General features: G+C 36.7%; 2 protein-coding genes across 2 annotated transcripts; both read right to left on the bottom strand.

The window, feature by feature from the left end:
* Positions 1-1,671: 1,671 nt before the first annotated feature.
* On the bottom strand, positions 1,672-3,336 carry LOC114744030 (protein JINGUBANG). The gene has a single exon (XM_028932210.1). It carries the CDS (start codon positions 3,291-3,293, stop codon positions 2,034-2,036), a length of 1,260 nt encoding a protein of 419 aa, XP_028788043.1. The 5' UTR covers positions 3,294-3,336; the 3' UTR covers positions 1,672-2,033.
* Positions 3,337-8,968: 5,632 nt separating this feature from the next.
* On the bottom strand, positions 8,969-10,597 carry LOC114744036 (metalloendoproteinase 2-MMP-like). Its single transcript, XM_028932219.1, has one exon. It carries the CDS (start codon positions 10,288-10,290, stop codon positions 9,172-9,174), a length of 1,119 nt encoding a protein of 372 aa, XP_028788052.1. The 5' UTR covers positions 10,291-10,597; the 3' UTR covers positions 8,969-9,171.
* Positions 10,598-13,392: the final 2,795 nt, after the last annotated feature.

Genomic DNA, 13,392 nt, shown 5'->3' with positions numbered 1-13,392 from the left:
CCTACATCGCTGGTTGCACTACATGAATTAAAGGTCAAAGCTCATGATTAGAGCAGTTTGTCATATCGCAATCAAATTACAATTAGCAGTTTTTTAAATCTAATCAGGAGTTAAACCATGTACAAGAAATTACTAGAAAGTTACTTTTCATTTTTTTCACCATTATATTCTGCGACGTGGCTAAAACTTGGCCTGCACACAAAGCTTCGAGTTACAGGAAAGTGGATTTTCTTCTAGAACATGAACCCCACAAAGAATGTTTTGATGTATTTTCCTAACCGCCCTTTAGAATAGGATATAATCTTATGTTTTACGTATATCCTGCCTCCTTAATTAAAAATTAGTTTCCTTTAGACAAGAAAAGACATCCGGGATATAAGAGCAGAGAATTATTTGTACTTTTAACCTAACTCATAACTCCGTTTGCAATAAACTAAGAAGTTTAAACCTTTTATGCCCCTGATATAACGTTACTTTAATTCCAGGAGGATCAGCAAGATGGTGTACTACCAACGTTTTTTTGATCCAAGGTGCATTAACATAATGTTGTACTGCCAGATATATGATAAAATATTGAAAGTTATGCTCACATCATGCGTTGGTTGTTGATGTGCTCTTGTCAAGTGTTCTTCGCGAGCCTTCTCTAAAATAAGAAAGAAAACTGTAAATACTTCTCTATATTAACAAAAAGAGACAAACAAATGAAAATCGTCTAAAGAAACCAATGAGTGAAATCTAGGGGCATTATTAAAACACGCTCAGCTACTAGCATATCAGTTTCAGAGTTCTTCACGAGCCTTCTTCCACGGTATAGAAAGCAAAGCTCATTGTGTGAGTGAATTTGTGTGTTCATTGACCAGAATTCTAAGGACATAAATTACTAGTCTCTTGTTTAGTGTGATAAAGAGGAAGACCGAGAGGAGAGAGTACAGGCTAACCCCATGTGCATGGTTCCAACATCGAAGAACGAACAGAAATACTATAAGAAACTCGGTAAATGAACTAATGATTCAGTTTTTTGGTTAAGCTCATGATCTAGAGCTATAATGTGGTAAGATGCATCATCATAATCTGTGCTGGTTTGGGCTCACTGCCATTAAAGCACTGAGATATAAGATAAAAATTCATGGAAGTCATACACAAAATATAATTAAAAGATATGATTGTTTGCCACAGAATATATAGAACTTGTTAATCAGTTCTAAACATCTTTGTTCCCTCCGCATGAAGTATGAACAAGTATAATCCGACGATGTGTGAAGGGAATTTTGCAGTAGTCTCTGGCCAATTTGCTGTGTGTTTGGAATTTGGACTTCAAGTGGGGGGGGGGGGAATCAAAGACAAAAATAGAGGTCAGAAAATTGGATGTTAGGTGGTAATTCAGAATTTCGTATGAAAGCTGAGAAATTTTTGAAGATTCCATTATTTGTGGTCCTAACATATGCATATTACTGAGAAATTTCTGCAGTAATATTCACGTACGCACACCTCAAGAATACGTGAAGGAAAAGTTGGTCATAAGTTTCTAGGTAAGTCTTTAGCTTTCGCTTCAACCCACATGACCATTCTCTCCCGCTCAAAAGCTAAAAACAAAAATACGACTCAACAAGAAGAAAGAACTCACAGAATATTCTCTGACGTCAAAACTTTAATTAATACTATTAATCAATGCGAAAGGTCAACAAAGAATGCCTTAACATAACACTCTTATTGGTAAGATAAAAAATTGTATGGCATATAAAACTCTAACCTAACCAGAATCCTTTATTTTTAGTTATCCATGCCAACCACCACCATCCAAACAATTCAAAGTAAAAGCCTTCTAAGAAGAAATTGAATGAATAAATTGTAGCATTCCATCACTCACTCTTCTGAAAATAAGGAACAAAGGAACAGTTCGAATGTGTACAAGTATATGGCATTCAATCATCTATATGTCTTCTAAATTTTTCACACTCTTGCTCTATATACGAATTCTCCACAGCAAAAACTTCTTTTTCCCCTCCCGAAGAAAGAAAAGTGGAAGTCAAATCTCAGAACAAGGGAACTTGTACTTTCCAAACCTTAATGTTACAATCCAAACCACCACTGTAAACCAGATAACTGGTACTGCTCGAATCAGAACCACCATTATTATTATTATTATTGGATTGGTTAGAGTCAACCGCCATAGCCAAGCACTTCACAGGCTTTTTATGACCTTCTAACACAGCGAGGCATGTATAGCTCTTGTCAAGCCCTCTCCTCCATATCCTCACACTGTTATCAGCTGATCCACTGCATACCAAATCCTCCATAGCCACCAAGCTCAGTATAGCCCTCGTGTGACCTCTCAGAGCACCCACCAACACCATCTTCCCTTCATCATTCCCATCCTTTTCCCACACCAGAATTGATCTGTCGCACGCACCAGAATATAAAACTGATCCATCTGTGCTTAAAGCTAGTGCGTTCACAGCTGATTTGTGCTTCTCTAAAGTTCCCAATAAGGAATGATTCTTCTCACCTTCCTTCTTCTTCCACATCTTGATCTTCTTGTCCGCAGAACCAGTATAAACAACCCCATCACTGGACACAACCAAGGCGTTTATCGCGTCTTCGTGGGCGCGGACGGATTCTAAACACTTGAAGTCGGAAGTTCTCCAGATTTTGAACGTTCGATCCCACGAAGCAGAGTAAAGCAGAGACCCGTCTTCGGACAGAGCAAGGGAAGAGACGGTGTCCACGTGATGCACCCACGTGCACTTCTTATGCCGCCGTACCTGGACGTAGTTCTTAGCCGATAACAGCTTGCAGAAACGATCGCCGACGGTAGGAAGAGTGGCTACGGGTTTGAACCTCAGGTTCGGATCGTCAGGTTGGATCTTCCAGACCCGAATTTTATGATCTTGATGAGCGCTGAACAACTTGTCGCCGGAAACCACGAGGGACTTCACAGCTCCATTGTTGGCTGACACGACGTCGCCATGTGGGTTGCTACTAAAACCAGGTCCACGACTCCAGGCGCGAATCTCGCTGTTGAAAGAGCCAGTGTAAAGGAACTTGCCATGGAGGGTAATGGAGAAAACGGGAGAGGAAGGCGTCGAAGTGAGCGTGGTTATGAGTTGGTGATGAGACTGAGACAAATTCTGAGTTTGATGGGATTGCAGTGCCGGAGGGGTCAGGGAAGGAACAGAAGGTAGACTTGGCTGAGAAGAAAGGGAAGAAGCATTTGATGATTCGGAATGAAGATGATCGGAATTGTCAGGAGATCGTTGTTCTTGCTCCTCTGTGTGGCAACACAGAAGTCCCATTTTGTTTTCTGCAACTTTCTTGGTTTTTCGTTTTCTTGGAGAGTGCGCGTGAGAGAGGTGGAAGGGGGTAGTTGGGTTTAAATAGCGAAGGTTCGTTGAAGGGAGTGGCGCACTTTAGCACGAGCCCAAAGGAGGACGCACATTTTAGCGTGTCGGAAATAAATATGAAAGTAGAGAGATGACTACAGCTTGGGTTGACTGTTGACAGTTGACAGTTGACACTCCCTATTCCCTCCAAATGGGTTATTTAGGGGTTTTCAAGTAAAATCATTACCCGTGTTGATTATCGAATTTGCTTAATTGCTTTTGATCGATCATTCTACCAAACTTAGCCGAAAAATAGATAGTATTCGATTTTATCCTAGGCCTTGCAACCAATCGCTAAACAAATAATAAGGTCAACTAAGTCAAACCAAAATGAGAATTTTAATTTAGGAGATAGGAAGGCCTTTTGTTCTTGTTTTTGTTTTTGGCTAGCACCAGTAAATTAAACATTGAATATTTCACATAAAACTGGAGACTATTAGTCTCTCTTTTGCTTCCTTTCTTTTTATTCATGGAATAAAATAATTTATTTCTCACATGCCACTAAAAAAACGTTGAACATTGTCAAAAAACCACATTTTGATAGAATTAAAGTAAAATATTCTTGTTGCTTTTGTCAAAAACCATATCTTGTATCACAAACAAAACGTGATTTGAAGCATATTATTTTTAATTATCTTAGTCAGCTAACTTCTTACAGCTTAAAGGGAGATATCTAATACACAAATACAACCTCTAGTTCTAAATATAATGATTGATTGATATTTGATTTGATCTAAAATATAAGATTCTAGTCCGTTTTGTCTTTTATATATATATGAATATTTTTCAAGGTAGTCCCATTACACAGTAGAAAGTTTTTATCCTAATGCACATAATTGATTGATAAAAATATTTTAAGAAAAGTAACACACATTTATTATAAATAACTAATTTAATTAATTTTTTTAATATTCATAAATCAGTTATCTAATTAAGTAAACAAGAAATTAATTCCATGCCGGCGAACAACTTTATAGAAGACAGATATTTATTGGGTGAGCAGGAAAACAAAAAGAAAGAAAGGGAGGATATGTATGGGAAAAGAACGTCCAAAACAAGAGATGACCCCATGGGGGAACAAGTTGGGGGCCTTTCCAGCACACAAGCTTGGTTGGACATCGCAATATATATGGAATTTGCGTAGCTGTCGCTTTGCTAATCCCACTCACTGTTTTTTTTTATAAAATGAGATAAAGATAAAGCAGCAAGTCGCCGGAAATTTCCTCATCTCTTTTGTTGTTTTCCCTTTCGGACTTCATTATCCGCCCTGTCTCTTCATTATCCCTTACAATTATCCATTAGTTGGGTTATGTCCAATAACCCAACGGTGTCCTCAATTTTCAATGCACAAAATTATGATTGTTTCAAATAAATTTTCATCCTCCCATTCGTTTGAAGACTTTTAGATTATATTTTTATCGATAGCATCAAACATCTAATTGGTTATATATGAATAACAAAAATTACTGGAAAGAAATTGTTTTTTTTTTAAATGTTGAATAGGAAGAAGATAAACTCCACCACAAAAAACTCTCACTGTCAAGCCATCTGCTTTCTTTTTGTTTTGGACGTGTTTGCCAATAACTTGATCATGAATCTGGACACACACACACACACACACGTCTTAAGCAACTTTAGATCGAATGAGGTTAAAAAGATATAGAGATCAACATAGATATCACTTCTGCCAGTCCACTTGGAACTCACATTGTATTCTTATTTCCAAGTGTTCCCCATTCATGTCTTTTTATATATATTTAAATTGCCTTAGATTTATTTTAAGAGATCCTATCCCGCAGCCAACCAACAAATCCATTGCACTTGTTAAAAAAAAAATTGAAAATAATGTTTCGTATGAATTTAAATAAATTTATAAAATCGTGCTTTTGTTATCATTGCTTGCTTTTACAGCAAGCCAGAAGCATCTTGTTTTTTCACTTTTTTTTTCTTGTCAGTATCAAATGTTTATGGCTTCGACACTGAGTCACTGAGTCGAGTGTTAGGGCATTATTTGACAGATTTGGCATGTTTAATAATATAAGAACATGCATTATCTTTTACTTGCTGTGTTTTTTTTTGTTGCCCATCCAGTTTACCAGAGCTTTGCTCTGACTACATCCAGATCCGACTCACGTTACACACCTGGCTGTGGTGGATGAATCTCTCAATGGAGATTTCTGCATACGCTGAGGCTCAAACTCGAAACATCGCTTAAGCGGTACTAAACTGCTTACCACTTGAACCAACCCCGTTAGTTGCTGCGTGTTAAATGATTGCAAGAATCTCATTGTGACTGGATTGTTGAGGGCTCGCCGCAAATTAACAACAACACTAATAATAGTAATAGCAGCCCCATACTCAATTATTTGATAGCTGCCCGTACATGATGCAAATGGTAGAAGGCAAATGGCTAACATTTAAGAGAAACACGCCAAATCTGCATTGTGCAACTTTCTCCTGAGGCCGCGTTTGGATATGAAATCCGTCTTAAATGGGCATTTAAAAAAAAAAAAATGGAACCAACACTTGAATTTTGTGGAATGAAGGTGACTTGGAAACACATCGACCACAGCCATTCTGTGGTATTTTCTGGGCCACGTTTCAGACATTTAGATTTGGGCCCCAAAGTGGGTTCCTAGTACTACCGACCAACCCACGTTATCAGCTTGAGCCCATACGTACCTGTTGGATTTCCATTTTCATATGAACAACTTCATCACCACTTGTCGTTGCTTCCTTAACACAACTACATTGCTCGTGGTTCGTCCTAGGAAGGAATTCACTGGTCCACCATATATGCATACGTGTGTGTATATTTATGTAATATCTATTTGATTAATTTGATTAAATTAAAAAATTAAGAAAGTTAGTTAATTATAAGAAACATAAAACATTTTTCTTTAAATACCATAATCATCTTTCTTAATACTCCCTCCGTTCCTTATTATAAGAGACAAATAACCGAAGTACGTTGATCAAAAAAACAGTTAAAATTAGTTAAGAACAATTAATGTGTAAAAAGTATAATTTTTTTTCCAAAAATGCCCTCATTAATAAGGAGAGAGAGCATGAGAGAGAACAATTAAATTATTAAAAGAAAGAGAGGTGAGAGGGAGAGAGAGTGTGAGTTGGAGATAATAAATATGGGTAAAATAGTAAATCAACACAAAAAGTAGAGACAACTTGTAAGTGTCTCTTATATATAGGAACATGCCATAACATCAAATGTCTCTTATAATAAGGAACGGAGGGAGTATTCTCTATCCCCCTCCTAGTTGATTATAGTCGATGGAGTATTAATAGAGGTAATTTAAGAAAAATTGATAAATATAAGAAATAGATCTCATATTTAAAACTAAAATCAACTCAATAATTAGGTTTTACATTAAGGATCAGAGGGGTATTTCTCTCTGATCTTTTTTAAAAATCTTTTTAAGGTCAAAAGAAGGTTTATGCGTCTATTGCATTATTTGCAGAATCAAAAGTCCATTATATATCCACTCATCCAAATTTATAGGAGAGAACGGGGCCAGTTCAATGGGATTGAATCACGCTTTAAACTAGAAATTGTAAAGATGGCAAATATTTTTCTTAATAACCCTTTGGAATTGTCGAGAAACACACAAAAGATTCCAAAATTTATTATTTTCCCCCATAATTAATTTGGTTATTCCACTTGGCTCTTGTGGCGGGAGGGGTTAGTCTTGTTTTGAGGTGTAATTAAAATTTGGGAAAATCACAAGGAAGTCTTGCGTAAGAAATTCAATTACTAACAAATCTCACTTACGTATCATGTACTTTACCTTGCGTATCATTTTATGACATTTTGCCCATGATAGGACCCGAGAAGTTATTACATGAGACTTTTCTGTTTGGGAAAATTGGTTAAAAAAAAACATGAGAAAATCCCAAAAAAAGCCCATTCTGTTATTTACCAAATTTCAGGACTCAATCTAGAATTTCTTATATTTCAAGGGCTTTTTCTGAAATTTTTCCAAAAAAAATTCATGTTTAAAAATTTAATTGGCTAAAAAGACCTGAATTTAAGTGAGTACAATGATGATCTATAAGTAAACATATCTCGTGCAAATAACTTTCATATTAATAATTGTTGCACATCATTGATGATATGTTGCACACAACTGAAAATATATTACACTCACAGATCATAATTACACTCACTCAAATTTAAATACAAGATATGTATGAGACGGCAACTACCAGCGTAAGGACGCCTGGGGGAGAGACAAAGGACTTCCCTATTAAGATTGGCCTACATCAGGGATCCTCTCTGATCCCGTACTTGTTCAATATTGTTTTGGATGTTCTAACTGAAACTGTTCAAGAAAGAATCCCTAAGTCTATGCTCTTTGCGGATGATATAGTTCTTATGGCGGAATCAAAAGAAGAGATTAACACTAGTTTGGAGTTATGGAGAAGGACTTTGGAGTCGAAAGGTTTCCGTTTGAGCAGGAACAAAACAGAATATATGCATTGTGATTTTGGAGGGAGGCAAGGTAATAGGGATTTGGAGGTGAGGATGGGAAAGCAAATTATTCCTCAAGTATCAAAGTTTAAATACCTAGGATCCATTATACAGGAGGATGGGGAAATTGATGGAGACATTTCTCATAGAATACAAGCTGGCTGGTTAAAGTGAAGGAAAGCTACCAGAGTTATTTGCGATAAGAAGGTACCTGAGAAACTTAAAGGAAAATTTTATCGGACTGCTATAAGACCAGTTATGATGTATGGTAGTGAATGTTGGGCAATAAAGGGAAAACAAGAGCACAAAGTCAGAGTAGCAGAAATGAGGATGTTGAGATGGATGTGTGGTCATACAAGAAAAGATAGGATTCGAAATGAAAAGATCAGGACAAGAGTCGGTGTGGCACCTATCCAAGAGAAAATGGTTGAAAATCGCTTAAGATGGTTTGGACATGTGCAGAGAAGGCCCTTGGAGGCCCCGGTGAGGGGGGTGGATCAAACAAGATGGAGTCCCATAAAAAGAGGCAAGGGAAGACCGAGAAGAACACTGAATGAGGTCATTGAACGAGACCTCCTAATCAACGACATATATAAGGATTTGGTTGTTGACAGAGCACGATGGCATCGTGTGATTCATGTAGCCGACCCCACCTAGTGGGATAAGGCTTGTTGTTTGTTTGTTGTATTTAATTAAATTTTCAAACGCGAATTTTTTACTTTTTTTTTTATTTTTTTTTATACAAAACATGAGATATTTCTAATTATGGGTGAACGTTTAGCCCAGCAGTTCAATCAACTCCGCAAGCTCATTGGATCAAGTGGGTCGGTCCATAAACAAATTTGGTCACCGCATTTCCGAGGAAGTTTCGGCTTATTTGAGACAACCTCTTTTTTTGACCAGAGCTTATTTGAGATAACCTGGCCCACACACATCCGTATTACGTACATCATATATAAAATTTGAAGAATGCAAAACTTACCATAAATTTTGCCCTTGTCATTGATTATTTAACTAAAACCCTTGCCAAAAATGAATTAGAAGTTCAGATGTAGAATTTTCAAAAACAAGATTAGTTAAATAAAACCATGTGGACATCAAATTAATAAGCTGAAATTCAATCCTGTACTGTATTAAAACAAACGGAGAATAAGATGTAACTCTCATTATATAGCACCCTATGATGTACTGCAAGCTGCAACGGCTGTACCAGTAAGTAGCTATATAGGTACAAGAATAAGATATTCTATAATCACAATAAAAAATTTAAAAATAAATGTCTACAACCAAAAAAAAAAATACAAACTACAAAATCAAATGGGCTAATCCAACGGCCACCAGAAGGAGTAGCCCCCGCGTTGATTCCACCACACTGAGTCGCCGGCCTCCGTGGCTGGAGTCGTTCTCACGAGCCGTCATCACCGTCGTGGAGCCATTGTAATCGGGATTTGACCCGTAAAGCTGTTGAATCCCCTGAATATCATCGTCCGCCAGAGTCACCTTCCTCGTCCTCGACGATATCGTCGGGTACATGATCGCCTCCTCCACAGATGAGTGTCCCAACCCTAATAAGTGCCCGATCTCGTGTACCGCCACCGATTCCAGATCCACCGCGGTTGAAAGCGTCGATTGCGACACATCGCCGGATACCACCCAGTTCTCCGCCCCGTCCAGATGGAATCTTCCGTTCGTTGGCGAAAACGCGTGGGCCAGCGTCCCCAAAGGTCCGTCGAATGGCTCTCCGTCTCCGTGGTCTCCTGTGTAGAATGCTATCCTGATGTCCGCCATTTCGTACGACGACGCTTCCGTGAAACTCAACGTCGTTACCTCCGACCATCGATCAAAGGCGGTGGCAAACACGTTCTTGACGTCGTCTGCGAGACCGTTGCCCGGCAAGAACGCGTAGGTCAGAGTTTGGGTCCCGGGGGGCCACCGCGGAGTGCCGGGGAAGAAAGTGTAGTGAGAGACAGTGTGGAAGTGCAAGTCTTTACTGGCGGCGGAGGTATTCTCCTTGCCGGAGTTCATGGTGCTGGTGCCGTTGATTATATCAGCGACGCCGCATCGAGGGCGAACAATCTGCTGAAGGGTATCCGCATCGAGCTCGCCTGTGACGTTGAGATTGAAGTTCTTCTGGTAAGTTTTAATAGCGGCTTCAAGGGCGTCATCGAAGTCGTCGGTGAAGTTCAAAGGGGTGTTGGGGATGTATCCAAAGTGGTGGAAGTAGTTCTTGAGTTTACCCAATCCATCGTAGCTACTTCCCGGACGGCAGCCCGTGAAGTTCCGGAAGGCGTCCCAAACGCCAGGAGGCACGTTTTTGGTAAGCCAAGGAGGTATAGATGATACATTAGGGAACAATCGAGCTGAAATTGGCGTGAAGGAGACAGAGAGAGACAGAAAAATAGCGAAAAAGAGACGGAGTCTCATTTTCAACAGAAGCTCAGGCAGGAAGAAAGTGATTGGTCAGGGAGAAAATGAAGAAGGAAAATGGGGAAGGAGAGAATATAAAGGGCAGAGAATTGAAACGGAGAAGACGGCAAATTTAAGCCTACAGAAATCTGGGTCGAAAGAAAATTATTTTGATGGGGAGGCGGACGTTGAAAAGTTCGCGTGTACGATTGGTTTCATTAGAGCCAGTTCTCGGCGAGTACAAGGAGGACGCGCAATCTCTGCAAACGTTGTCGTTTTCTATGGAATTATTCTGCTTCACGACCATACGCGGGATTACAAGGTAAAAAAATTGTTTTTTTTTTTGGGGTGAAAACTATGTTCAATTCTCTAATATATTTTGTGAAGCCAGATTTCTCATTTTTATTTCTGTGAAGGAAAATGATTTATTGTGTATGAACTTATTATTCAATTCTTAATATGCGGCTTAATTCTTGAAGTAAAAAGTGTCAAAAATAAATAAATAAATAAATGATGTTTTTGTGTAAATTGTGTGTGTTGTTGTGATTTGTTCAAAATTTGTGACTGCGTGGAGGCTGGAGTTTTAATTAAGAAACGGGGAACACATTGTTTGACTTTTATATATGGATATCTTGTTCTGTCCACGCAGCTTGGAACGGAACCGCCTTCGTCGTAGGCTCGTGTTACCTTTTATGTTTGTGATAGAAAGGTTAAGCTTTCCGTTGGCCTAAAAAAGGTTACATTTTTAGAAGAGGAAGCATCTTTAAGTAAACAAAAATAAAATAAAATAAAATAATGAGGAAGCATAGTAGTTGAACCAGATGGTCCTCAATAAAAAAGAAAGAAAGAAAGAAAAAAAAGGTAGGCTCAACAATTGGGGAAGTAGGACACGTGGAAGAAGCTTAGAGGTTTCTGACGTTGACAAGTAACAAATGTTGACTTACTAAAAAAAATGTTGAGTGTGTTTTTTTACCAGCGTATACGTGTGTATCAATTTTTATTTTGCCAACAGGTAGTTTTGTTTCGTATACTCTAATTATTAAGTATATATGATGTCAAATATCAATTATGTATGTTTAAAGGAATATTTGAGTAAAAATTAAATTATCATTTTACTGTATACAAAATAAATATATAATAAGAATTTTATGTCAATTTGCATGAAAACACTTTTAAGAGTACTTTTAGATATATCTAAACACTTCTTTGGATACCTCAATAATCACTTTTCAGAAGTACTTTTCTGTAAATCGAGACAAATTCCTTTACATATTTACTTCGTATACTCTAAAAGCATTTCTGAAACTATGATTTTGATCTTATCTAAATACCCTTTAAATCACATGAGAGGAAGCCGTATTTTCAATGCCTTGCAAAATCAAACTTCTTCATATTTTCTATGTCTTCGCTTAGTCAGTTTTCATATCTTCCGGGGAACCAAAAAAGATTATTATAAAAAAAAACAAAGGTTGTTTAAATAGACATTGTTATTTTTAAAATTTCATGGCTGACGAGGCTGGGTATGGTTTGTCATTGAGAACAAGATAAATCAACAGAAATTGAACCAAATAAAGTGGTGGTTATTTACGAATTTCTTTAAAAATAATTTCATTTATATTCATTATTGAAACACTAATTAAAATCGAGTGATATGACGCTGCCCTGTTACCTACGAGTTACATACTTACATAATCAAACCATGACAGAAACCCATCTAAAGAGACGTGTTGGTTTCAAAATGAAGTGTTCACATTAGTATTTCACAGCTCGAGCTACATCAATTAACATATTGACTCCAAAAAAAATTACATTTTCTAATTCTAAATGTAAAAGTTAATTAAGGGTTTCTTTTAATTCTAAATACAAAAAGTTAATTCACATTACTTTTTAAAATTATAAGTTTTTCTCAAGTTTTTCATATTAATTGCATATATCAAAGTGTGCTTCTTTTTTTTTTTTATGTCTCAAAGGGTGTTTTTATTAATTATGATAATGATTAAAGTGAATATTTCAAAGAAACTAACACAAATTTATTATAATTAACTAATTTAATTAACTTTTTGAAAAACATAAATCCATTTTATTAATCACAAAAAATATTAAAATCACAAGGAAACCATAAAAGAAAAAACACTTCATAAAACCTAACAACACAGCCCAGCACAACACTTACTCAGAACAAAAAATTTATTAATGTTTGTAATATCTATAAATTAATTACTTAGCTCCTATGTTTAAAACGAGAAAAAAATATATATCAAAACACATTTAGAAGCATAAACAAACAATAATTAAATTATGTATCATTTGTATTGATGCTAAGCATCATGCCTGACGTTTATACTGAGAAATCTTGATCAGAATGTTCGATGGCAGTTGGAAGAAGGGTCAAACACGGAGGCTTGACAACTTTAAAAAAGTAATCATTTTAAGTTTATTATAAAAATCTTGCGAGTCCTTTTCCAAAGAAGCTTCCGAGGAAGAAATGGAACAGCCTTGGTATATTTATACCATTAGTTCGTTTGACATATAATTTAAGTGATTAAAAATAGTCTTAACTTTTCTGATGATGGTTTATTATTATTATTATTCCGTCGCCCAGAAGCAGTCTTTGCTGACGCAATGATGCATTGATTATTTGATGTTACATAACAAATATTTCAGAGTGTTTAGATCAGAATTCGTCAGAAATGTAGAATTAATCTTATTAACCTGATACGTACGTTTTTTGCCTTTGACTTCACTAATAACTCAATAAAAATTAAATGATAATATAATGTAAATGATATATTAGTTTTTCTTGGTAGGTTAAGTGATTACTAATATTGCTGCTGAAGTCTTGCACTGATAAGAAAAATAGAATTAAATTCTCACATTAAAATACGATAGAAGCAATTTTATAGCAAAGAAGTTCCAATAGAATCTGAAATTACTTTTCACCAAAAAATAAAAAGAATCTGAGATGACCCTCTAGGATTAGGAGACTCTTTGGAAATTTTCAATTATTAAAATACTCTTTATTATTATTTTTTTAAAATACCCCCACAGAGGTTAGAAATTTTTCAAGGGAGCCTTGACTTGGGGTCTTGCATTCGTCAAAATCACCTTTGTCATCGAGCT

The sequence above is a fragment of the Neltuma alba genome, unplaced genomic scaffold (genome assembly GCF_004799145.2).
Source record: "Neltuma alba isolate B1F8T4 unplaced genomic scaffold, ASM479914v2 tig00004241_pilon, whole genome shotgun sequence".
NCBI classification, from domain to species: Eukaryota; Viridiplantae; Streptophyta; class Magnoliopsida; order Fabales; family Fabaceae; genus Neltuma; species Neltuma alba.
This window is presented reverse-complemented; position numbering and strand designations above follow the sequence as displayed.